The sequence below is a fragment of the Pelodiscus sinensis genome, chromosome 2 (assembly GCF_049634645.1).
Source record: "Pelodiscus sinensis isolate JC-2024 chromosome 2, ASM4963464v1, whole genome shotgun sequence".
NCBI lineage: Eukaryota > Metazoa > Chordata > Testudines > Trionychidae > Pelodiscus > Pelodiscus sinensis.
In genome coordinates, this window is record NC_134712.1 from 13,936,115 (window position 1) to 13,962,456 (window position 26,342).

At 43.2% G+C, this 26,342-nt stretch overlaps 2 protein-coding genes and 1 long non-coding RNA gene across 7 annotated transcripts in view; 2 read left to right on the forward strand and 1 right to left on the reverse strand.

Annotated features, from left to right (window-relative positions):
- The window catches only part of TMEM71 (transmembrane protein 71), a 28,315-nt gene extending 12,377 nt beyond the window's left edge, over positions 1 to 15,938 (forward strand). For both annotated transcript variants that reach the window (XM_006123547.4, XM_006123546.4), the window contains 6 exons: positions 214 to 399; positions 3,573 to 3,648; positions 9,096 to 9,157; positions 9,356 to 9,413; positions 10,792 to 10,814; positions 12,163 to 15,938. In XM_006123547.4, coding sequence (XP_006123609.2) covers positions 214 to 399; positions 3,573 to 3,648; positions 9,096 to 9,157; positions 9,356 to 9,413; positions 10,792 to 10,798 — 389 coding nt within the window. In that variant the 3' untranslated portion in view covers positions 10,799 to 10,814; positions 12,163 to 15,938. The remainder of the gene's footprint in view (positions 1 to 213; positions 400 to 3,572; positions 3,649 to 9,095; positions 9,158 to 9,355; positions 9,414 to 10,791; positions 10,815 to 12,162) is intronic.
- On the reverse strand, positions 305 to 24,841 carry LOC112545874 (uncharacterized). Its single transcript, XR_003089440.2, has 3 exons — positions 24,703 to 24,841; positions 7,830 to 7,896; positions 305 to 440 (listed from the first exon to the last, which is right to left on the reverse strand). It is a non-coding gene; the product is annotated as an uncharacterized LOC112545874 (long non-coding RNA).
- DNAAF11 (dynein axonemal assembly factor 11) overlaps positions 24,605 to 26,342 on the forward strand; it is a 61,995-nt gene continuing 60,257 nt past the window's right edge. For 3 of the 4 annotated variants that reach the window (XM_075920118.1, XM_075920120.1, XM_006123548.4), the window contains exon 1: positions 24,799 to 25,098. In XM_075920118.1, the coding sequence (XP_075776233.1) occupies positions 25,089 to 25,098 (10 nt within the window). In that variant the 5' untranslated portion in view covers positions 24,799 to 25,088. Of the gene's footprint in view, positions 24,741 to 24,798; positions 25,099 to 26,342 lie in introns of those variants that run through there. The other variant, XM_075920119.1, reaches the window with a different exon arrangement.

The following is a 26,342-nucleotide window of genomic DNA, read 5'->3' on the forward strand; positions in this document are numbered from 1 at the left end:
TCATTGTGTTAAATTTTATGAAGTTTTGTCCTTCCTCCATCTTCTTTCCCCTGCATTTTCTTACATATAATAGGTCTGCCAATACCATATCACTAACAATTCAGAGAAACCCTTGTAACAGAGTCGTTTCTGATCTTTCAAACTTACCAGAACAGATTTTCAACCCCCTTCCTTTACTGTGATCTAGGAAAGTTACAGACGTGTCTCTTGCAGATGACTCTGAATTTTCTTCTGAATGCAAAACCTGGATGTCACGAAAGCAAACATCAAAAGCTGATGAATCCTCTTTTCCGAAAGAGGTGGTGTTCACTCAGCCAAGAAAACATTTCAGTGATTTGTCTCATTGCTCCCAATTTACGGTAGATGAGTATTTCCATGAGGAGACTTTGGGTCATTCAAGTGAGTTATGTTCTTTTCTTCTCAATTTGTTATTTGTAGAGCTGATTGAAATTTTTCAAATGGAAAAAAAGATATTGAAAATGGTCTTTTTTTAAACTGTAGATTTTTGCAAAAATGTAATTTGAAGATTTTTTTAATTAATCTAAAAATGAAAACTTTTCCAATTTTTCCCCTCTCATATATCCCTCCTTTTCCTTGTTCCCCCATTTTCAATGGCAAAATTGAAAAAACTCAGGGATATGGAGGGTTTGGGGTAGGGAAGGGTGGAGGAGAAGATTGGGGGAATCAAGATGAGGAGGGCACAAAAATGAAAAAACTAAGACCAAACATTTTTGTGAAATTTTGTATATCCCAAAAACGTGTTCCTTGTGAAACTCACTGAATGAAAATTATTTCTAAATTTTCAGATTGCTTCAAAAAACCATTTGCGACCAAGTCTAAATTTCACTGCAACAAAACTTTAACTTAAAAACAAATCTGTAGGAATTCTTCAGAGCCGCTCAAAAATATATCAGTTCTTATATTAGTTCTCATATTGCATGTGCATACATAATATAACAACTAATATGTGCTATTAAATTAATAGTATATATGTGCCTTAACTGCTTGTTAGATAAGTTTGTGTTGAGATTTTCAGTTTAGATTTAATGCCTTCTTTAAGATTGCTTATGTATGAATAGTACAATGTATCTTTCACAAATTTTTGGCACTTTAGGTAAAATCTTGGCTCTACCTAAGTCAATGGCAGAACATAAACTGATGTTAGTGGGGCTAAAATTTCATCCTGAACTTTGACTGTAAAAATAATTTTTCAGAATTAAAAAATATAAGCTGTAAATAAAAAGAAATCTGTTAATTTGTTTGAGTTATGGACGTTTAAAATGGCTCCTCGGCATTTTGTATTAATTTAAACTTTTCTTGGTCCTTTTAGCAACTGAAGTCCCAAATTTTGAAATTTATAAATTTACACCATTCTAGTTACTGCAAAATCTAAAAAAACAAGTTACATTTTTAAGGTGGTAATTTTACATTTAGGAATACTTCTTATGGCCATTTTTATGTACATCCTGATGTCCACTGTCAAAACTGTTTGTCCAGTTAAGGAGATTTTGTGGGAGAATATTTACTATATATATACAGGCAGTCCCCGAGTTACGCGGATCCGACTTATGTCGGATCCGCAGTTACGAACGGGGCCCTCCCTCTCCCTGGTCTCCAGCAGACCAGGGAGAGGAAGCAAAACCGCGGAGCACGCGGCCAGCTGACAGCCCAGACGAGTCTGGGCTGTCAGCTGGCCGCGTGTTCCGCCGCTTTGCTCTGCTCTGTTTTGCTCCCCGTTACGTAGTCAGTCCCCAGGTTACGTACAAGATAGGGACTGTAGGTTTGTTCTTAAGTTGAATCTGTATGTAAGTCGGAACTGGCGTCCAGATTCAGCCGCTGCTGAAACTGATCAGTTTCAGCAGCAGCTGAATCTGGACGCCAGTTCTGACTTACATACAGATTTAACTTAAGAAATCCAGGCATCCCCAAGTCAGCTGCTGCTGAAACTGATCAGCGGCTGATTCCAGGAAGCCCAGGGCAGCGGCTTCCTGTAGTCAGCCACTGGTCATTTTCAGCAGCTGCTGACTTGGGGACACCTGGGGCAGAGCAGCTGAGGTGCTGCTGGGTTGGTCCAGTGGCGCCCAGAGCGGCGCTACGGGACCAACCGGCAGCGCCCCAGCTGCTGTACCACAGGCGTCCGGAGCAAAGCCGCGGAGCACGGGGGCATCGGGACAGCCCAGACGCGCTGTGGCTATCCTGCTGCCCTCGGGCTCCGTGGCTTTGCTCTGCTTTGCTCCCCGTCCCCCTGGTCTGCAGATCAGGGGGACGGGGAGCAAAGCGGCGGAACACGCGGGCAGCGGACAGCCCAGATGCGTCTGGGCTGTCAGCTGGCCGTGTGCTCCGCGGCTTTGCTCTGCTCTGCTCCCCGTCCCCCTGGTCTGCAGACCAGGAGAACGGGGAGCAAAGCAGAGCAGAGCAAAGCGGTGGAACACGCGGGCAGCGGACAGCCCAGACGCGTCTGGGCTGTCCGCTGCCCGCGTGTTCCACCACTTTGCTTCCTCTCCCTGGTCTGCTGGAGACCAGGGAGAGGGAGGGCCCCGTTCGTAACTGTGGATCCGACATAAGTCGGATCCGCGTAACTCGGACTTATGTCGGATCCACAGTTACGAACGGGGCCCTCCCTCTCCCTGGTCTCCAGCATATATATATGAAAGAGTACGTGTGTGTGTCTGTCTGTCTGTTCAAGAACTCTTCCTAAATGGTAAAAGCTGGAACCATCTCATTTGGTAAGCAGCTTCCTCTTATCATAACTTAAAGCAAGTTCAGGGGTTGGTTGTGCAAGGACAATGGGATGTGCATGTAATGTGACTGTTCCTCATCTAATGGAAAGCAGGTGTGTGATAGCAGGGTTAGTTATACTCACCAATGACCACAGGGAGACAGCAAGCACCGTAGCCCTGAGGAGCAACAGGTGGGCCTCCTCTGTCCCCCACTATCCATGGGGAGCAGCCACTGGCCACCCCATTCCCTGAGCACCCTCACCCCTCCCAACCCCATACAACCCCACCCTTCCTAACTCCTGCACCCCCACCCTGTATCCTGAGCCTCCACCCTCTGCTCTGACTCCTGTACCCTCCACCCCTACCCTGAGCCCCTCCTCACTCTCCAACCCTGACTCCTGCACCTCCCTCCTCCACTTACCCAGCTCCCTGCCCTGAGCCCCCCTCAACTCCAAATTCTGTCCTGACTCCTGCATCCCACACACACTGCCATTCCCTGCCCTGAAGGACCCAAGCAATGCCAGGTAAGTCTTCTAGTATTTTATATAGCACTTGGGAGAGGTTATATTAGAACTCAATTCAGCAGGCTTTACAGCTTTCAAAAAAAGAGAATGTGGATGTGGAGTACAGAATAATTGGATTTGCCTATTGAGGGTTAGATTTAACTGGCCATTGAAGAATCCCACTGACTTATGTGAAGATGTTCCATAGTAAAGCTTCCTTTTTATCACAAATACTCCTTCCTTCATGGAATTTCAGCGTTTCAGGGGAGCAGTAAGGAAGGAGCTTCTTCTTGTTTTCAAGTATATCCAGAAAAAATTATTATTCCTGATTTGTTTCCTTTTTTATTAGGATCCAATGCAGTGAGAAATGTCATTTATCAAATGATTATGCTGTCCATGTGTTTAATCATTTCAGTGTGTGCAAGGTAATTTTAATTTCATCCTCATTTTAATTATGCTTAAGATATATATATATATATATTTCAACTGGTGAGTAATATATGACATTTGGGGCCACATTTTCAAAATTTGGCATTCAGTATTGTGAAGGTGCATTTGCAAGCAAAGGGGGATATGTGCAAATTGTTTGGATGCAGAACTGACACCTAACTGACTGTGTGCAAATGCAGGATCTGTATATACATATCACCTATTAGCTTACATAAATTAGGTGTATAAATATATATTTCAAACTGTACACAATAATTTAGCATGTCTGGTATATGAGTTATGCAGTTAATTAAATAGGAAACGCAGTTGGGAAATACTATCATTTTCAGTTTTTTTCAGCTTAATTGTATTAAGCTGTAACACGTCTTTCAAATAAACTTTACAAAAGGGCTGTGCCCCCTGCTCGCTACACTCGCCAACCCCTCGCTGTCTGCCACAGCCAGATTGTGGCCTCCCCTCCTACCAGTGCGGCAGCAGGAAGGGGGCCGCCACCAGCCCTTCCTGCGGGCAGATGGGGGTTGGACCGCAGGGCCTGCCCCAGGATTTGCTCCAGGGACAGGACACTGTGGCCAAATGAGGGCTGGGCCCCAGTTGAGGGCCTTGCTGGCCAGTTTTTATTTTAAATAAAGTAAAATATTATGTCCAACAAAAAAGGTTTCAACATTGTCTTTATCTATGACAGGGGTGGGGAACCTTTTTTGGGTCAGGGGCCACCGATGCACAGAAAAATCAGTTAGGACCCACACAAGTGAGAAGGAAAAAAAAGCCCCTTCCAAAACCCCCAACCTTCCCTGATGTGGCCTCCAACTGAAACACCTCATTCCTCTGGTGCTCCAGCCCCTTGGTGGGGGGAGGGAAGACCGAGGTTCAAGGCCTCAGGCCACTGGGGTGCCATTTGATTTTATGCCCCCTCCCCCAAGCTCTGGGGTAGGGTCAAAAATGAGGAGTTCAGTGTGTGGGATAGAGTTGCCAGTGTGTGGGATGGGGAAGGGGTGCAGGATCTAGGCGGGGGGTGGAATGCCGGAGGGGCTGAGCAGGTGAGGTCTGCTTGGGAGGTAGGTGGCAGGAGCAGGCTGGGAGTAGGGTTTCTGGCCAGTGGGATGGTGCAGGAGCAAGGGAGGATGCAGAGTTTGGCCAGGAGGGTGAGTGAAGGAGCAGGCTGGGAATAGGGTGTGTGGCCAGGAGGATGCAGTAGCAGGTTGGGGTGGATAGGATGTTTGGCCAGGGGGGAGGTGCTGGAGTTAGGGAGGGTACGGAAGCTCGCCAACCCCCCTCTCTCTGGCTGCTACATACCCCAATTCCCACCTGGCCACTACACGCACCAACTCCCACCCCCATTGCTATGCCCTACCCCCAACCTGTTCCTGCACTCTCCCCCTTAGCCTCACACCCTACCACCAGCCTGTTCCTACACCCTACCGTTGCTCCTGCACCCTCCCCCCGGACCACATGCTACCCCCAGCCCTCTCCTGCACCCTCACTCCTGGCCACAAACTCTACCCTCAGCCTGCTCCTGAACCCTCTCTCCTGGCCAGACTCTGCACCTTCACCCCTTCCTGCACCCAGACCTTGCATCCTACCTCCTGTCCAGATCCTGCATCCCCATCACTATCCCACTCACTGGCAGAGATGGGGGGGCACACGTGGCAGGGAGGAGGGAAGAGGCTGTGTGGCTCCCACCTCCCTGGATCCCCAGGGAGGGGGGAGGCCGCACAGTTCCTGTCTTCCCAGAGCACAGGGGAGGGGGAAGGGAGGAGGCCACGCAGGTCCTGCCTCCCCAGAGCACCAGAGATGGGGGAGGAGGAAGGCTGCACAACCGAGGACATAATGATGCCACTCTGTTGTCCCACAAGAAAAAATTTTTATATAGAGAGAGATAAGCAAACAAGAGGATTTACCCAGGGTTCTTCAGGTCCTTAACTTAAATAAGTTTTGTTTTTCTTCATTTAAATCATTGTTCTGGGGTGGGACTAGAGATGAGTATTCAGATTGCCTCAGGGAGAGAGGTCAACAGCAGCCCTCTGTCACCACAGAAGCTTGAGGACAGGTGAGAAACACCTCTCCATGGCAGTTGCAGCTCCAGTGGGCACAGCCAGGGGAGGGGTGTATGCATGTTTCCTAGAGGGGAAACAGACATACACACAGACAGATCAATTCTTTGAAATATATAGTACATAGCTGTCCATCCCTGCTCCCTGCTGCCCCAATACAGCTGTCCTGGTCCCCATCTCTGGCTGTCCTCCTGTGGTCATTGTACAATATAATGTCCCTGCAAACCCCTCCATTTCCATTTAATGAGAAACCATCATATTCCAGGCCAATACCGTTGCCCTGATACTACCAACCCTTACCTTGCTTTAAGTCATGCTAAAATCGGTGGTCTTTCAAATTGACTCACTGATGGACAGACAGACACACAAACTCTCTCAAATATATAGTAGATATCCTCTAAAATTGAACTAAATTGTCTGGTTAAGCTACTTTCCCCTTTGATTTGAGGTTAATTAAGTCTAATAATAAGTGTAATTTTATGTATCTAATTTTAAAATTTAGAGAACAATGACATGAAAATACAAAGATTATCTTTGACAGATATTTGCTATACATATTACGGAATATGATTTTTTTTAACTTGATGCATAACCAAACATCCTAATTAGCAAAGTTTCTGTAGGCTAAACAAAAGAGAACTGGAGCTTTGGGAAATCCACTCTTGCTTTCTTTTCCATTCTTTGGTGCTAATTTACTTTCTATAGTCTGTATGGTTTAGCTTATGTTTTGCATGTTTATTATTATAGGTGGAATATAGAGTACTGCTTCTAGTTAAGGTTGTCTAAGATATTTCATTCTAATGGGTCATTTCCAGATGTTTGCAGTTTTGTCAGACCATTATCTTTCAGGCTGAATTTTTGCATATGTATTTATAATGTAGTAGCACATTTTTGTTATTTGAAACACTGAGGGAAAAAAAAGGAGTTTAGCTGTTTTTAAGACCACATGGAGTGTCACCCCCCAAACCTCTCCTCTCCACCACCCATACACACACTTTTGGGACTGTGAACCTGTTTTGCATTTTTTTAAAGCAACAGCTCTAAGGGTGTGTCTAGACTACATGGCTCCGTCGACAGAGCCATGTAAAATAGTTTACTCGGCATAGTCAAAGAAGCGGGGATTTAAATAATCCCCATTTCATTAAAATAAAAATGGCCGCTGCGCTGTGCTGATGATCAGCTGATCCAGCACAGCAAAGCAGTCTAGATGCGGCGCGGTCAACAAGGGACACCTTTGTTGACAACTCCGGTATGCCTCGTGAAACATGGGTGTGTGTAAATTATCCCTGCTTCATTAAAATAAACATGGCCACTGTGCTGTGCCAATGATCAGCTGATCTGGCACAGTGTGGCAGTCTAGACGCGGCACGGTCGACAAAGGCGTCCTTTGTCGACCGTGCCGCATCTAGACTGCCACGCTGTGCCAGATCAGCTGATCGTCGGCACAGCGCAGCAGCCATGTTTATTTTAATGAAGCGGGGATAATTTAAATCCCCACTTCTTTGACTATGCCAAATAAACTAATTTACATGGCTCCATCGACAGAGCCATGTAGTCTACACACACCGTAAGGGCCTAACTTTGGTTGGCTTTGGACCACAAGGAGCTCAGTAATGCTGGAACTCAGATGAGTCACTGGGAAAAGGTTAATTTTAGTGTAAGAAATGGGAACAGAAGAAATCCATTGAAAGTGATGTCACTTGTAATACCAAGAGATCCTAATTATCAGCAGCCAGCATCAAACCTTGGATCTCTGGAGCTTAATTCATGAGCCTCTACTGCATGAACTAAAGGATACACATCTCTTAGGCCATGTCTCCACTTTCAGGAAGATTGACACTGTAGCGGATCAATCTTCTGGCATTTGATGCAGCGGGTCTAGTAAAGCTTAATCGAATGCTGATGGCACCCTCATCGGTGCCTGTACCCATGAGGAGTAAGGGAAGTCCATGGGTGCATTTGTCCCACCGACTTCCCACTGAGGACAGTGCTGAAGCTTGGCTTAAGGTACATAGACTCCAGCTACATTTTTTTTACAGCTGGAACTGCATACCTTATGCTGACCTTCCCCTGTAGTGTGGACCTGGCCTTAGCTAAGGTCTTACCAATCTCTAGCTGACGGAACCTTCAGTAGTGGGAACAGAGTGCCACACCAAGCAGGCATTTGCTACACTGGAAAAGAAAATTTCAAAACATAGTATTATATATTCCTTGACATTTGTTTTTTCTTAATATATACTAGCCCCGATTCAATATACAGGTTGAACCTTTCTAGTCTGGCACTCTCTGGTACGGTGACATCTGTGGCATGATTTTAGTTAGCCAGATATCCATTTATTATAGGTGTGGCCAAGTCTACCATGGTCCCAAAAATGTGTTTATAGCTACCAGTCCTGGCTCTCAGTGTTCTGAGCTGTTCTTAGCTCTAAATTACCCCTAAATGTCTTCTCAGAGTCCAGTAAACAGTGGAAGTGTTGATAATGCTACTAGACAATCTTGATCTCCCATGGTTCAGCAAATTCTCTGGTTCAGCACCATTTGGGTCCTGAGGGTGCCAGATTAGAGAGGTTTTATCTGTATAAAAATCCTGTCACGTGAAATGAAAAAGAAAGTACTTGTGGATGCAGACGTGATTAGCATCATAATGGAATTTTTGAGATACCTGGTTGTAGATAGGTGCCAAATGTGAAATTATAATAATGGCTTATCTGATTCACAAAATCCATATATTTCCCTATCTGCTGTGACTTTATTTCCCGGGGGATTTATATATTCATTACAACTTGCATTAGCATCTGGATGCTATTTTGGGGTTCCGCAAAACATATATTTGCAGAGGGGATTTGACAGTTTGTGAAGGAACCCCTTTTGGGGTACCAAAAAGCCCAACAAACCAATGTTCAAGACATTGTATCAAGTCTTCAGCCTCGATTCTTGGCCTCATTGTCCTCCATCATTTTCCTCAGAGCTTTCTTTATTCCCTTCGCTGACCTCATGCTACCACACAAGTGTGTTGGTAGGGGTACGTGGGGCCTCCCACTACATTAAGCTCCAGCCCAGGATCCTTGAACTAGCATCTGCTCAGTCCAACTCCTTGCTGCTGATCGTCAGTGTATCTTCCTACCATGACCTCTCTCAGGCCCATATTTACCCCACACAGGCCAGGAAAGAGTTAACATTCCATCACATTCCATGGCACAGGTCTATACCCCATCACCAGTCTGGGAATATTGAGCTCCTTAACTGAAGGACCAAGATGGTAGCTGACTGAAGGCTGATCTTGGAGATGTGTGTTGTGCATATTTTAGCGTGTTGGCCCAATATCTGTCTGTCGTACAATTTAAAAATTAAGGTATTCGTTATGATTTCAGGTGGTTTCTGGGAGGACGTTTTGCTACTTTGCTGGTCTTTTTGCTTCTGATAATTTTAGTTTGTAAGTAGAGACTTTTTTTACACTTGACATACAATATTGTATTGGGTTAGATTCAAGGGCCAAAATCTGTCCTTAGATGCATTTGCAAAATTCTCCTTGGTTCAATAAAAGCTGCATGTGTGCATCTGATGGCAGAATTTTCCCTTTAATCTCATGCAAAATCATAAATTTAAAATTTACTATTCTTTTGCTCCAAAGATGCTGACAAGTCATCTTTCATCCGTCTCTTCACATCTTTCAAAACTACCAAATTATGGTAAGTGGTGCAAGGGTATTTCACTATACTGAAGAGCTTTAGTTGAAGAAAAGATTCTATCAATTATCCTAGTGCTCAAAAGATTACAGTGAGTGATCAGTAGATACTGAAACAGGCTTTGGCTATTCTTGCTACTATTTTGTAGTTATGAAAATATTCTCTTTATGTTTGAATGTTGGCTTTGAATGCTTTACAGTAAATGCAGGGAAAAAGAGAAATTAAACGTGTTACACCATAGTCTAGTGCAGTGGTTCCCAAAGTTTTTGGCATCATGCCCCCTTTTTGATTCTTGAGAAACCCTCATGCCCCTCTCCCCCCAAAAAGCAGCAAAACTTGTTGAGGAAAAGAAAAGGGGGGGGGGGGACTGACTGGGGCCAAAAAACAGTTGCAGACCCTTTAATTCCTGGGACCAGTATAAAAAAGATGCTGGTACTCCAGGGGAAAAGTTGTTGACCAAAAAAAAAAAAAAAGTTGCCCTTTTAAGGCGGACATTTTTAAGTCTACCCGGGATGCTCCATCCTCCCCCCCACCTCAGCCAGCCCAAGCTACGTATGTTCCAGCAGACACCCGAGCCAGGAAAAACAGAAAATGCTGGACATTTCACATGGTATTTTGTGAATTTTTTTACCGGATGGACCAGGCTCTTTCTTGGGGTGGGATTGACAAATCGGGGAGGGACTGGGTCGCCTCATGCCCTCCCTGGAATTTCTTCATGCTCCCACAGGAGAGCGCGCCCTCCAGTTTGGGATCTTATGATCTAGTGGGTCAGCAAGAATAGCATAGAAAAAAGTGGTAAATTAGCCTGATGTACTGAAAAAAATCTGTTTTTTTTTTAAATTTTTAAATGTGGCTATGTTTCAGATTGATTTAATTCAAAGGGTTGACCAATGCTCTGACAGAGAAGCCTCATTTCTTAGATGCCTATGTGCTGGTTCTTGCTCACATGTTTAGCTTGAAACTGGTCACTAGCTTTGCATTTTGGAAAGAATTTCCCATGTCAGATTGTCAGGAATCTCAAGGGGTTTTCATCTTCTTCCAGAATGGGGTGTGGATTATCTGCTAGGATCATCTGAACATATGTCATCCAATTGATTTTCTGCCATTGCAGAAGCTTCAGGGTAGTAGTGGCATCTCACTCTCTCCTGCTCTCTGACAATGGCACGCAACAGTTTAGTCTTCTGAAAAATGAAATGTTTTGTTCTACCTAAAGTCACTGGGCTCCATATAGGAATATCTGGGTGAAAATTTAATGATCCATGATATGTGGGAAGTGAGTTTAGATTGTCTAGTGGTCCCAGTTGATCTTAAAATATACATTAAAAAGTTGGAATCAGGAAATACAAAAACGTACACATTAATTTTGACATTTTTCTTGCAGGAAATAATTGAAAGAATGAACTGGTAAGTTAAACACCGTAAAGGATTGTAGTGTAAGGGGAAAAAATACTCCAGAGAAGAGTGAACCATTAATTCAGATAACAAAGTCTACAGACTCACTAGTTCAGCTGTGACTTTGTCAGATTTTATGAGCTAATTCTGGTTAGACTTGTTCAGTATTGGAAGGAAAGACCTTCAAAGACAAATCAGGTGCTTAGGAAGTGGTTTAGGTGTTTCAATAGGTTGCAATCCTGACTCTAAATTCACATCATGTTAACGTGCTGCTGATGGTGTTGTCTGTAGAATTAGCTGTACAACTAAAGTATTGTCCATTTGTGCTGAAAAGATCCCATGGAGCTTTTCATCAGAAATGGATTTTGGTTCTAGTATACGCATCAGATTTCAGTATTACTAATCCCATCTAAACCTCCTTTCTGATTTTATTTGGATAAAGTATTCTTAATTCTCTGCACTAAACTACTGAATACTTTGAGCTGTTAAACAATTGCTATGTCTCAGCCCAGAGATGGTTGTATATCAATGTGATTTAGACCCAGAGATGCAGCGCCAAGTCCCTGAGCTGCTGTATATTAGTGTGGCTCCACTGAATGAACAGTTACACTAATTTACATGAGCTGGGGATCTGGAGACCTAATCATTTAAAAAGTCCTTTGAGATACTTTTCCCCTCTAACTTCTCTCCCTTTCAGCTCTATCTCCAATCCTGTGCCTTATTTCCAGCTCCTTGTTCTGCAGCACTCCCAATACTTAGCTCATTGTAGATCCAGGATCTTGAAATCAGTTTCCCCACATCGAGGAGACACAAATTGCACCTTCCAGTGTGGACCTCTTGCTTCCCATTAGAACAAGGGAATGATGCTAATATCAAGATAACCTCCAGTATCTCCTTCTCCTTCCATTATTTTGTCTAGTGAGGAGCAAGAGGAAGAGTGGGATTGTGGCATGATCTGTGTTCCCCCAGATCCTAGAGATAACAGCCCTGTTTTAGGCTCCCTAGTTACGCTCAGCTGAGAAACTGCACTGTGGCTGTATACTTGCAGATATCACTTGGAGAAGCCTTGAGTTAACAGATATAAAAAGGACATACATCCTGAGACAGAAGCATCTGAGAATCTCACAAAGATTTGACCATTCTTTTAGGTTTCTTCAATCTTAGGAAGAAAAATGTGCATCCCCATCATCAACCGTGCCAATCAGTTTACAACATGCCTTGTTGGAAATCAGATTGCAAACACTGTCCTACAAACATGGTCCCTTACTTTTCATAGACGCATATGAGCAGACAAGTTCTGTGTAATTTTCAGTATTGTTTAAACTAACACATTTCACTCTTCTCTCCTCCCTAAATCTAGGTTTGCCAGCACATACAGATCACTTATCTGGATCCATTTTTTTTTTTGCCAGTGAGCAACCAGAAGATTTTTCAAATCTCTTTCTTCCAATAACACAAAATCACGTTATTTGGTTGTGCATGGATCTTTTCATAGTTTAGTGTAAAGCCTGGCTTCTTAGCACTCGTTTTCAATGCATTCCTGCAAGAGGAACTATGCAGGCAGACATCTGTCCCCCATGGAGCCCCTTGATTTCGGTGGAGCTCTGTGGAGGTATAGGGGGTCACCCACGGGATGTAACTTGCATGATTTGGGGCCTTGGAGACTAAGATGGTGAAAAAATGTCTAGCCAGCCCTACAAGTCCATCTTTTGTTGAATCTAAACTATTTTCACTATTATCATACTGTTTAAATTGTCACCTGTTGTCAAACTGTTTAAAATCTGTGAATGGTTCTGGATGGTGGTAAATTGGATAATATACTTAAAACCCATCAGGGCCTTCATTGTCTCATCCCTGCCACAGTCTTTTGGTCTTTATTTCTATCCTTGGTTCTTTCCCAGTGATTTTGAAGGCAGGAAAAGGGGTGTTAGAAACACAAGAAATGAGAGAGTGGAAATGAACTGTGCCAGAATAGTCCTTCCTGTCACTAGAGACCAGAAGTGCTACCTACACACAAGTCAGGAATCAGAAGGTTGCAAGAGCAGTTGGAGAGGACAGAATCATAAGGTTAAAGTAACACAGAGTCCATGACCTTTATCTTTAAAGCACCAAGCCTTATTTTTCTGACATTGGATGTAAAAGATGATGCTAAACATTAATCCCCTCAAGTGATCAGTGATCACTGTTCTGTGACTATGCTATCTCATAACTGGTTTGTTTTACCTGCCAAATATGCCAATTCAGTCAACACAGCATAGATTTTCACCTCCCTGTGCTATAAAATGATGAAAATATGATCATTCTACAAAATATTTTGCTACCATCACTGCTTCCAATCTGCTTATCCATCACTGTGATAAAACTGGAACCAGTGGAAGCCACAGCTGCTAAATATGACCTGTAATGCTGCCTATGGAAAGGCTAACTCCACAGGTATGATGAAAACAGGCTGGCAGGCACAGTAGAAGTATCAATAAACTGTTGTAAAAATTAATTTTAAAAAGTTGAAGGTTCTGATGAAGAAAAAAAAAGGAAATGATAAATCACTGTTCAGCTTCCTTTTTGTATTTTATAGTTTCCCTCCTTTATAGCCATCCTCAGACAGGACACATTTGTGAGTGAATCCCTGGGGATGTGGGGAAATGAGAGAAAGCATAGTTGCAATTATTTAAAACAAAGATGCCAGCCTATCAAGGGGTAAATATCATTCTGATTGTATTTTGAATGTAAGATTTAATATCAAGCAGAGGAAACAGTCACGTTTTCTATTTAGGATCTTAAAATACTGTTGTTGAGTATGTTAAATATTTCCCTGATAGAAATAGTCAGGGTGAGAATCTTACAGTCCAGTATTTGTAATTTAAATAAAGACAACAGGGCATACTTCAGGCAAAGAATCCTAAAGTAAAGGAAAATTGTTTCACATAATAATAAATAATAATATGATGCTAATAGGCTCCACTCAACTCCATGTTCTTCTTGTAGTACAGATAAGCTAGAATAATTCTGTGAATATTACATAATTCATCTTCTTTATTCACTGAATAAGAGTCTACTACAAATGGACAGATTGTACTGTACAGCATTTATATATATTTTGTGTTACTTATGATATGCTAGGTATAATGGGCCCTCTTTTAAATGGACTTTTTAACCTAATGAGGATAAAATTATCTTTATTTTTAAAATAATTTCTAGGAATTAATTATGAAAATATAATCAAACTTTTTATTGCTTTGCTGGAATAAAACACTGGATCACAGTTAATCGAGGCTGATGAAAGACTAAAGCCAACATTTTGTAACGTGGATGCCTAAATCCATATTTAGGCTCCTAAAGAATAGCAGATTTATTTTAGAAGTGCTGAGCATCTGCAGCTTCTATTGAGAGGAGAATCAAGCTCACTCGGGGCATTCAAAACAGTGTTTCTAGTGAAGTACAAACACTTATTGATTGCCATTGGTGTGACATTTGTATACTATGAGATGGCTATTGGAATTTAAAATTTTGATCTTCAGTAATTGAACTCTTGGTCAATTTTAATGTATTAAATTAATTAAAATACAAATCCACTGAGGAATTTTGAAGATGAACAAGAATAATAAATATATCACTTTTGGCTGCTGTAATTCTTGTTCACCAAGCCCTGATTTGTTGTTTAAACATTCTTTCCTGTGTAAAATCAAATTTCAGGTCCAGTCCTTCAAACATTTCATACCAGACATATTGCTTACTGCAGTGAGGAGGCTAGGTTCTCAACATTAACAAGCATTATGCTCAGCAGTGTTTGTAGGAGCCCTTATATTGTAAGCTCTTTGAAGTAGGGACAAGTCAGTTTTTATCCATCTGTGAAGCACCAGATACACCTGTGGAACTATACTAACAACAGCAGTAGCCCTCAAAAAAGAGGTGTAGTAAAAAAGAATACCAGCACATAAAAGAGGTACGGACTTTGGAACCACTTGTATTTTATAATAAAATGCTTATATATTAGAATGTAAATAGAGAACAATTATTACTTCCTTTTTTTCCAGGTATCAAAGAATCTTGCTAAGAATTGCACACATTTGTCAAATTGGCATGCTTGTTATATCTTTGTCATTCAGGGTACGTCTACACAGCAGCGTTATTTCAGAATAACTGATGTTATTCCAAAATAACAAAGAGCGTGTCTACACTACAAGCCTTTATTTTGAAATAATGTCGAGCTGGAGGACTTCTTACTCCAACTCTTGGTAAGCCTAATTTCATGAGGAGTAAGGGAAGTCGAAGGAAGAGTGTTCTTCCTTCTACCTCCTGATGCGTAGACAGCTCCTAAAACCGAGTTAAGCTATTTTGACTTAAGCTGTGCAATTGGCATAGCTGAAGTTGAGTAGCTTAATTAGACTTAGCCCTGCTATGTAGATGTACCCTTAGATTGTAAGCTTTCTGGTGCAAGGAATGTTGTTCACTCTGGGTGCGTCTACACAGCACCCTAAACTCAAAATAAGATACACAATTTGCGCTATGCACATTGCGTATCTTATTTTGAAACTATTTCAAAATTGCTTCTTTTGAAATTTGGTGCATCTACACTGTGCCAAATTTCAAAATAATGTGCTATTTTGAGCCATCCCTTATCCCTCACGCAATGAGGTTTACCAGGATGGCGAAACAGCACGTCTGTTATTTCAAAAAACATTTCGAAATAACTGGCGGCTTGTGTAGACTCGAGGTAATAGCCATGCAGTGTAGATGTACCCTCTGTGTTTGGACAGCATCTAGCACAAGAGGGCCTGATTTAGTTGAAATATTTAGGAGCTACCACAATAGGAATGTTAAAAAGTAATTAACAAGCTTATAGAGATTTGATGAAAAGAGAGAGGTCCAGAATATGAACTAGCATAAACCAGTTGGCAGCCACCACCTAAGGTTCTGACCCGTAGTATTTTAACAACAGAGGACTACAGCACCACATCAAATTTTCCATCTTGCAGTTCTTACTCAAATGAACGGTCCAATATATATTCAAAATATTTCTAATGCAGAGTATAATGAATGTTATAAAGCTTATTTTGTCATGCTGCAGGAGACTGGTACTTTCTGTTGCATTGTATCATTTGTATTACCAAATAAACATTTAATATATTAAAATGATATAGTGAATTTATTCAATTAGTATACACCTGTTATGAACCATCATGTGACCATATTGCTCTATAACCCCCATCTGCTTTCTACTGGTTGTAATGCTGCTCATTGCATCATGTCTAACATCTAGATTGTTAGAGTATATGGGCAAGTTCTATGTTGTTCTAAGTCTTCTGTGCAAGTCTAGTACATTTGTTGCTTATCATTTTGTTAATTCAAAAGAGATTTATGAAAATATTGAAAACTGCCTGCATATGAAAAGATAAATTTCTGCACAAAATATTGCATGAATATATACAGAATTAATTTTACAAATCAGACTATGCTATATTATTATATCAAGCTCTGTAAAAGGTCTTGCAAACTCACAGGAAGTTACTCCTGAACCCTAGGAATTGGGTAAAGGTAGGTCTCCATAAAGTGTATGAGTGAGAGAGAATTTTGTGGGAGTAACAATGCTAAAAGCCCCAACCAAAACCAGAGCCCTATTGTGCTAGGTTAACTTAATTCCTGAATTTATGTTCACTCACACCAATTAGCCACTCACTACCTAAGAAAGGGTATGTCTACACTACCACCCTAGTTCGAACTAGGGTGGTTAATGTAGGCATCCGAAGTTGCAAATGAAGCCCGAGATTTAAATATCCCGGGCTTCATTTGCATCTTGCCGGGCGCCGCCATTTTTAAATGTCCGTTAGTGCGGACTCCGTGCCCGCAGCTACACGCGGCACAGAGTAGGTAGTTCGGATTAGGCTCTCTATTCTGAACTACCATTACTCCTCCTGGAACGAGGTGTACCGGTAATTCGGAATAGAGAGCCTAATCCGAACTACCTACTCCATGCTGCGTGTAGCTGCGGGCACGGAGTCCGCACTAACGGGCATTTAAAAATGACGGCGCCCGGCAAGATGCAAATGAAGCCCGGGATATTTAAATCCCAGGCTTCATTTGCAACTTCGGATGCCTACATTAACCACCCTAGTTCGAACTAGGGTGGTAGTGTAGACATACCCAAACAGAGTTTGGCATCTCATTTCTGTCTAATCCAGAACATCAATATAAGCACTGAGCAAGCCTTATCGTTTAGGCATAAATCTCCTTCACAGAAATCAGGAAAGAAATATTTCCCTTTCTGCATTGTAAATTAGCCAGATTCACTATGGATTTTTGAAGTATCAAATAGAATGCTTGCAAAGGGTTGGATATCAGCCCAGATGAACCTGTTTATCTGGTCTGATGAGATAATTTAGAAGATTCTGTATAAAATGTACATTTTCCACAACATAGTCAAAAACACTTAAAGCATGTTGCACTCAACTAGCTCTTTCCAATTTCATCAAAGAGAAGAAAGAGAATCTTGATTACTTGGGACACTGAAATATAATTGGACAAAGCCCTATTTTTATTATTATCATTATTATTTTATTATAGCACCAACAGGTCCTGTTGTAAGAGATCCTATACAAACAGACACATATAGACTCCCTGCCCCAAACAGCATACAATCAAGCTTGAAACAAGATGCAAGGAATAGTTATGACAAACAATAAGTGTATGTCTACACTGCCCATCTATTTTGGGATACTGGAGGTAACCCGAAATAGCTACCCTGTATCTACACAAACCTCCCATTATTTTGAAATATTTTTCAAAATAATAGGCATGCTGTTTTGCCATCCCAGTAAACCTCGTTTCACGAGGGATAAGGGATGGCTTGAAATAGTGCATTATTTCAAAATTTAGCATGGTGTAGATGCACCAAACTTCAAAATAAGCTATTTCGAAATAGATTCAAAATAAGATATGCAATTTGCATAGTGCAAATTGCATATCTTATTTCAAATTTAGGGTGCTGTGTAGATGCACGCTAAGAGACAAGGGAGGAGATAAAGCATAGGGAGCAATCTTGCAGAGGCAGGGCTCTGTAAAGTGCACCTTGAACCACCAGATGGTGCCCTAAAACTATACAATGTATTTCTTTGTCCTTTATGAGGCTTTATTAGCTATGTGCAGATAGACGAGAAAAACCAAGGAAGTTAAACTACATATGTGTAATCTACTGCCATCCTCCTCCTATCTCATTAGCTGTGCTAAAACATAGAACATTTAAATCAATGACCCATTTTTTTTTATTCAGCCGTATGGTTATATAAACAAAATGTTAAATTAGAAAGCTGCACAGCTGTCAAGTTTTGTGCGGCTCCATATTTAACATTATATGTAAACAATTTAGTGAGTGAATTTTCATATCTGCAAATAACTTGCCTATAATTTTACTGCAATTTACAAAAGCCATGTGGATTTATTGCTAATGGAAGGTGTTGATATGGCCATTCAGAAATCCTCAGTTTACAAGGCAGCAGTAGGGTAGGTTTCCCAGGTACACTGATCTATCAGCATGTCCAAGAAACAAGGCTTTAGGAAGTGGGCAGTTCAGTCTCTACAGCTGATAAAGATCTTGGCTTCTGCAGTGAAATTGCCAAAAATATAAAACTTGTTGATTATTTTGCAATGTAGATAGTCGGATACTATGGTTACGAGTGCAGCTCAAGTACAGAATTGGAGCTAAAAATGAGACCCATAAACATATCTTATTTAGGAGTCATCCATTAGCGGGAAACAATTTTTATTATCTAGGCTATGTCTAGACTGCAGACTTCTTTTAGAAAAAGCTTTTCTGGAAGAGATCTTAGGGAAAAACTTCTGTTGAAAGAGAGCGTCTATACAGCAAAAGCGCAACGAAAAAGTGATGTGCTTTTTCGAAAGACAGCGTCCACACTGATTGGACGCAATCTCACATTTAAGTTGTGATTACTGTGGATGGAGTGGCCACCAGAGCATCTGTGTTGTTTCCTGGAGGCCTCTTCTTTCGAAAAAACTCCCTCTTTCGTGTCCACACACACCTTTTTCCAAAAAAGCTTTTTCGGAAAAAACCTTTTCCTCATAGAATGAGGTTTACTGCCATCAGAAAAACCCCTCTGTTCTTCTGATTTTCTGTCAAAAGAATGCAATAGCAGTGTGGACATAAGTAGTTTTTTCTGGAAAATGGCCATTTTCTGGAAAAACTCTGCAGTGTAGATATACTCCTAGAAATTTGGACTAGATTCAAACTGGTGAAAGGCTCTGTAGATTTTCAGTAATATCTTGAGATATCAGTTCCCCAGTAAGTGCTAATATGTGCTTCAAAAATTATTCTTATTTTCTTGAAAGATACACTTACTAAATCAACTTCTCAAATTTCTGGAAATCGCACAGGTAGTGTTTTCCACTCTCTGTAAACACAAACTAAATCTCCAACCACTGTTTTCAGTACTATGTAAACAAACTCTTCAATCAATTGCTCCACCATATTCTTAAAAATGAAGTTTCCATTAATCAAAACACAAACAGAAATGATAAACCAATAAAATAAATATTAATGGAATATCCAAATCCACTGCTGAACACAAGATTTTGCAATTTAAAATCAATACAATTATTCCAGCAGCCTCAAAATATCTTTATTTTGCCCTATAGTTATATAGGTAAGTGCTGAATGTGCGGGACTGGGAGATGGGTTGGAAATGGGGGGGACTACGGCCTATAATGGCAAGGAGAAAGGAGGGTCAGGGCACAACAGGGAGGCAAGATCAAATCAGTATCTTAGATGCCTATATACAAATGCGAGAAGTATGGGTAATAAGCAGGAAGAACTGGAATTGCTAACCAATAAATACAACTATGATATCATTGGTATTACAGAAACCTGGTGGGATGGGACGCATGATTGGAATATTGGTATGGAAGGGTATGGCTTGCTCAGGAAGGACAGACAAGGAAAAAAGGGAGGAGGGGTTGCCTTGTATATTAAAAATGTACACACTTGGACTGAAGTGGAGATGAACGTAGGAGATAGCTGTGTAGAGAGTCTCTGGGTTAAGCTAAAAGGGGTAAAAAATGAGGGTGATGTCATGCTAGGAGTCTACTACAGGCCACCTAGCCAGGTGGAAGAGGTGGATGAGGCCTTTTTTAAACAATTAACAAAACTATCCAAAGCCCAAGATTTGGTGGTGATGGGGGACTTCAACTATCCAGACATATGTTAGGAAACTAACACAGCGGGGCACAGGCTATCCAATAAGTTTCTGGACTGCATTGGAGACAACTTTCTGTTTCAGAAGGTTGAAAAAGTTACCAGAGGAGAAGCTGTTCTGGATTTGATTTTAACAAATAGGGAGGAACTAGTTGAGAACTTGAAAGTGGAAGACAGTATGGGGGACAGTGATCATGAAATAACAGAGTTCATGATCTTAAGGAAAGGTAGAAGGGAGACCAGCACAATTGAGGTAATGGATTTCAGGAAGGCAGATTTTGATAAGCACAGAGAACTTGTAGGTAAGCTCCCATGGGAAGCAAGACTGAAGGGAAAAACAACTGAGGAGAGTTGGAAGTATTTCAAAGGGACGTTGTTAAGGGCCCAAAAGCAAACAATTCCGCTGTGTAGGAAAGATAGAAAATATGGCAAAAGATCAGCTTGGCTTAACAAAGAGATCTTGCATGATCTCAAAATAAAAAAGGAGTCATATAAAAAATGGAAACTAGGACAAATAACAAAGGATGAATATAGGCAAGCAACACGGGAATGCAGGGGCAAGATTAGAAAGGCAAAGGCACAAAATGAGATCAAACTAGCTACAGGCATAAAGGGAAACAAGAAGACCTTTTATAAATACATTAAAAGCAAGAGGAAGACCAAGGACAGGGTAGGCCCACTGCTCAGTGAGGAGGGAGAAGCAGTAACAGGAAACTTGGAAATAGCAGAGATGCTCAATGACTTCGTTTCGGTCTTCACCGAGAAGTCTGGAGGTGTGCCTAACATAGTGAATACAAGCAGAGAGAGGGTAAGTTTAGAAGATAGGATACACAAAGAACAAGTTAAAAATCACTTAGGAAAGTTAGATGTCAGCAAGTCACCAGGTCCTGATGAAATGCATCCCAGGATACTCAAGGAGCTGATAGAGGAGGTATCTGAGCCTTTAGCTATGATCTTTGAAAAATCATGGAAGACAGGGGAGATTCCAGAAGACTGGAAAAGGGCAAATATTGTGCCCATCTATAAAAAGGGGAATAAGAACAACCCAGGAAACTACAGACCGGTCAGTTTAACGTCTGTCCCAGGGAAGATAATGGAGCAGGTAATTAAGGAAATCATATGCAAACACTTGGAAGGTAATAAAGTGATAGGGAATAGCCAGCATGGGTTTGTGAAGAACAAGTCATGCCAAACTAATCTGATAGCTTTCTTTGATAGGATAATGAGCCTTGTGGATAAGGGAGAAGCAGTGGATGTCATATACCTAGACTTTAGTAAGGCATTTGATACGGTCTCGCATGATATTCTTATTGATAAACTAGGCAAATATAACTTAGATAGGGCCACGATAAGGTGGGTGCAAGTTCCGCAAGGGTCTGTTTTGGGACCCGTACTGTTCAATATCTTCATCAATGACGTAGATATTGGGATAGAGAGTACGCTTATTAAGTTTGCAGATGATACCAAACTGGGTGGGGTTGCAACTTCTTTGGAGGATAGGGACATAATTCAAAATGACCTTAGCAAGTTAGAGAAATGGTCAGAGGTAAACAGGATGAAGTTTAATAAAGAGAAATGCAAAGTGCTCCACTTAGGAAGGAACAATCAGTTCCATACATACAAGATGGGAAGCGACTGTCTAGGAAGGAGCATGGCAGAAAAGGATCTAGGGGTCATAGTGGACCACAAGTTGAATATGAGTCAACAGTGTGATGCTGTTGCAAAAAAAGCAAATATGATTCTCGGTTGTATCAACAGGTGTGTTGTAAGCAAAACTCGTGAAGTCATTCTGCCGCTCTACTCTGCACTAGTTAGGCCTCAGCTGGAGTACTGTGTCCAGTTCTGGGCGCCACATTTCAAGAAAGATGTGGAGAAATTGGAAAGGGTACAGAGAAGAGCGACAAGAATGATTAAAGGTCTAGAGAACATGACCTATGAAGCCAGGCTTCATGAACTGGGCTTGTTTAGTTTGGAAAAAAGAAGATTAAGGGGGGACATGATAGCGGTTTTCAAATATCTAAAAGGGTGTCACAAGGAGGAAGGAGAAAATTTGTTCCTCTTGGTTTCTGAGGACAGGACAAGGAGTAATGGGCTTAAAGTGCAGCAGGGGAGGTTTAGATTGGACATTAGGAAAAAATTCCTAACTGTCAGGGTGGTCAAATATTGGAATAAATTGCCAAGGGAGGTGGTGGAATCTCCCTCTCTGGAGATATTTAAGAACAGGTTAGATAGACATCTGTCAGGGATGGTGTAGACGGAGCTTGGTCCTGCCTTGAGGGCTGGGGGCTGGACTCGATGACCTCTCGAGGTCCCTTCCAGTCCTATGATTCTATAGTATAGACTTTTAGTAGGGTGATTACAGAATTAGGATTTCATTTTGTGTGAGACCAATTTCTGAAAGGGGACATATGACCCACTTTGTCAGTGGGTCACAGCACAATGTTGCATATCAGGATTCTTGGTTCTAGAAGCTGACTGTGGTTTAGTGGGTAGAATAGTGGATATCATGGTTTTAAGGTACTTGTGATCCATTCAAGAAGTGCCCAGCCATGTCTTTCTTCTTTAGCTGTCACTAGTCTCTAAAGAGGGACCGTTTCCCATTCTACCTGCTTCTGAGTGGAGGCTTATAGGCTACACAGAATCCTTGCCTAACATTGTGATAACCCTAGCAAGACACTTGGGTTACATTGTGGCAAGGGTTACATTTACCATAGAATTAGGCACTTCTTAATGGTTATGTGGCTAAAGAGATAATTTTTGACATTGTCATCCTAGATCCAGTAGTTCTAAAAGTGACCTAATGCAATCTTCTACTTCCTATTGTTCCAAAATTGTGGAATGATAGTGTCTTATCTTCTGGGTAGTGGGGTGAGGCCCTGCTTGACAGTAAATGTTGTCACCCGCATAGAAAAATAAACACCAATGAGAAGAAACTTGAATTTACAGTCTCCTGGGCCCTATCTCACAGCCTCTTCCTTTAGACGAAAGGGATTAGGATTAGTTTGTCTTCAATGAATGACATTTTTCCTGAGATGTGACAGCCTGATATGGCAGCTAAAAGCCTGCCACTTAAGATGCATGACAGCAAAGGTAGCTGAGATAATATCTTTTATTAGACTAACTTCAATTTTTGGAAGAGACAGAGAGCAACTTTCAAGCTACAGAGAGCTCCTCTGGATTACAGATTGTTATAGTCATAAAAACAGCCTTCCTATTGATTCCATGATTTTTAGCTTCTAGCAAAGCTATGAATTTGAGCTCCTAAGCTCTTCTTTTGAAGGTGATGTGTATGTGTCCTCTGAGCAGGAGAACTCACAGGTCAGATATGGAGTGATCATTTGGTAATGCATGATGTTTGACAATCATAAGAACATAAGAACAGCCGTACTGGGTCACACCAAAGGTCCATCTAGCCCAGTAGCCTGTCTGCTGACAGTGGCCAGCACCAGGTGCCCCAGAGAGCGTGGACCGAAGACAATGATCAGCGAATCGTCTCCTGCCATCCTTCTCCAGCCTCTGACAAATAGGCCAGGGACACCATTTCTATCCCCTGGCTAATAGCCTTTTATGGACCTAACCTTCATGAAATTATTTAGCTTCTCTTTAAACTCTGTTATAGTCCTAACCTTCACAGCCTCCTCTGGCAAGGACTTCTACAGGTTGACTACACGCTGTGTGAAGAAGAACTTTCTTTTATTAGTTCTAAACCTGCTACCCATTAATTTCATTTCTGGAGGGCAAGTGCAGTGCACAGCCAGGATTTTAAAAAACTTCCATTACTGATTTTAGAAAGAAAATATAAACATAAAAATTCAGTTGCCTGAACTGGAGACTTTCCAGAGCGAGCAGGGACCCAACAGCCAAGGATAGGTGGACTGGGGGCACTGAGAGCAGTCTACACTGCAGGGCAAAATTTGAAGTAAGCTATGCAACTTCAGCTATACATAGCTGAAGTCAAAATAGTTTAATTCAGCTTTTGGTGCTATCTACACAGCAGGAAGTAGAAGGAAGAACACGCTTCCTCTGACTTCCTTTACTCCTCCTGAAATGAGGGTTACGGGAGTCGGAGTAAGAAGTCCTCCGTCTCAAAATTATTTTGAAATAACGGTTTGCAGTTTGGACGGGCTTTTTTGCTATTTTGAGATCGCGTCAGTTATGCCGAAATAAGCTGATGTGTAGATATACCGGCTGTGTCTAGATTGGCAAATTTTTCCCCAAAAGCGGCTGCTTTTGTGGAAAAACTTGCCAGCTGTCTACACTAGCTGCTTGATTTTCCGCAAAAGCACTGACGTTCCACTGACCGAAATCAGTGCTTCTTGCGCAAATGCTCTGACGCTCCCGTTCGGGCAAAAGCCCTTTTCCGGAAATGCTTTTGTGCAAAAGGGCCAGTGTAGACAGCTGAAAACTGTTTTGCGCCAAAAAGCCCGGATGGCGAAAATCGGGGCTTTCTTACGCAAAACCGCGTCTAGATTGGCCCGGACACTTTTCCGCAAAAAGTGCTTTGGCGGAAAAGCATCCGTGCCAATCTAGACGGGCTTTTCTGCAAATGCTTTTAACGGAAAAACTTTGCCGTTAAAAGCATTTGCGGAAAATCGTGCCAGTCTAGACTTAGCCACCCTGAAACCTGGTGCCCTGAGGAGTTTACTGGGGGCGGGGGCGGTCCTACCCCTACTAGCACCTGGAGGAGTTGGAACCTACCTATGCGAGGCAGCCAGGCAGGCATGTAATGAGGCGAGGTGAGAAGCCGCGGGTGGGCAGCAGGGTCGCGGCCGGCACCTGGCTCTCGTGGCAGGCTGACGGGCCCAGGCTGAAAAGGGCCTGAATTGCGATACTTGTAAAACGCCCCCAGCGCTATTCGCCGGCACCGCCTCGCTCCTCGGGGGAGAGGTTCGCGCCGCGGCGCTGCCCCGGGGGGAGTGTCCAATCCCCTCAGGCCTGCCCGCAGCCAAGCCGAGCAGAGCGGCCCCGCTCCCAGGCCCGCCCAGACCGGTTGCCATGGCTGCGCCGGGTGGCGTCCGGTAATGGCGGCGGCGGCGGGAGCCGAGCAGGGGCCGTGAAGCCGCCTCGAGAGTCGGGCCGCGGCCATGGTGCGGAGTGAGTGTCCCCCTGCGCCGCCTGCCCGCGGGACCTGCCCGGCCGCCTCCCCCCAGCCGCAGCCTCTATTCAACCCCGCCTCCATCCCCTAGCCAGCCACCCCCTGCCTCTCCGTCCACAGCCCTTTCCCAGCCACCCGGCTCCTCACCCCAACCCCTTGTGTCCCCAGGCTGCTCTCCCCTTCCCAGCCACTCCTGTCTCCCTCCGCAGCCCCTTCACATTCCTGTCTCCCTCCGCAGCCCCCTCACATTCCCAGGCTCCTCACCCCGACCCCTTCACACCCTCAGGCGCTCTCCCCCTCTTCTCCCACCCCCAGGTGCCCTCCTCTCTCTGACTCTCGCTTCCCCAGAGTCTCCCCTTGACCCCATCCACAGCCACTTCACATCCCCAGGCTCCCCCACCTTTCCAGCCCCTCTCCCCTGTCCTCAGCCACCACACATTCCCAGGTTCCCTCATCCCAGGTCATGACACTCCCCCAGCTCCTTCACATCTCCAGCTCCCCTCCCTTCCCCAGCTACTCCACATCCTCAAGTTCCTTTCCCCACTTCCCCCATCCCCAGCCACTCCACATCCCCAGGTTCCTCCATCTCCTTCTCAGCTCCCTTCATCCCTAGCCATGACACATCCTCAAACTCTCCATGTACCCTTTCCCAGCCTCTCCCCTTTTCCAGTTTCCTCCACCCCTTAATCCCCAGCCTCTACCCATCTCCAGCCTTCCCTTCCCAGTTCCCGTCATCCTCAGGCTTCCCACCCCGTTCATCCCCAGCCTCATCCCTTTTCCCTGCCAGTACCCATCCCCAGTCCACTCTCCTTTCCCTAGAGATACTGCTTTAGGGATTGGGAAAATATGGCCTGCAGGCCACATGTGACTCGCCAAACATTTGGAACCAGCCTGCCATGACCCTGTGTGAGGCTAATGTCCCACAGGCCAGCACGGCACTCAGGCAGGATGCTTGCTTGCCTACCGCAGCCCCACACACTTCTCAAAATGGCCAGTTGCTAGGCTAGTGTGTCTCTGTGTGTCCCTGGGGAGGAGGCACCCTGCTCCCAACACTATCCTTACAACTTCCATTGGCCAGAAACCAGCCAATAGGAGCTACAGGGATGGTGATTATAGGTGTGCGAAGATCCACTACTTGCTTCTTCCCAAGGGGCTCACATGCAGAGACACACTTGTCCCAGCAACTGGCATGCAGGCAGCCTGGGTGAGTGCCTTGCTGTGTCACTGGCTGGGAGTCACCTAC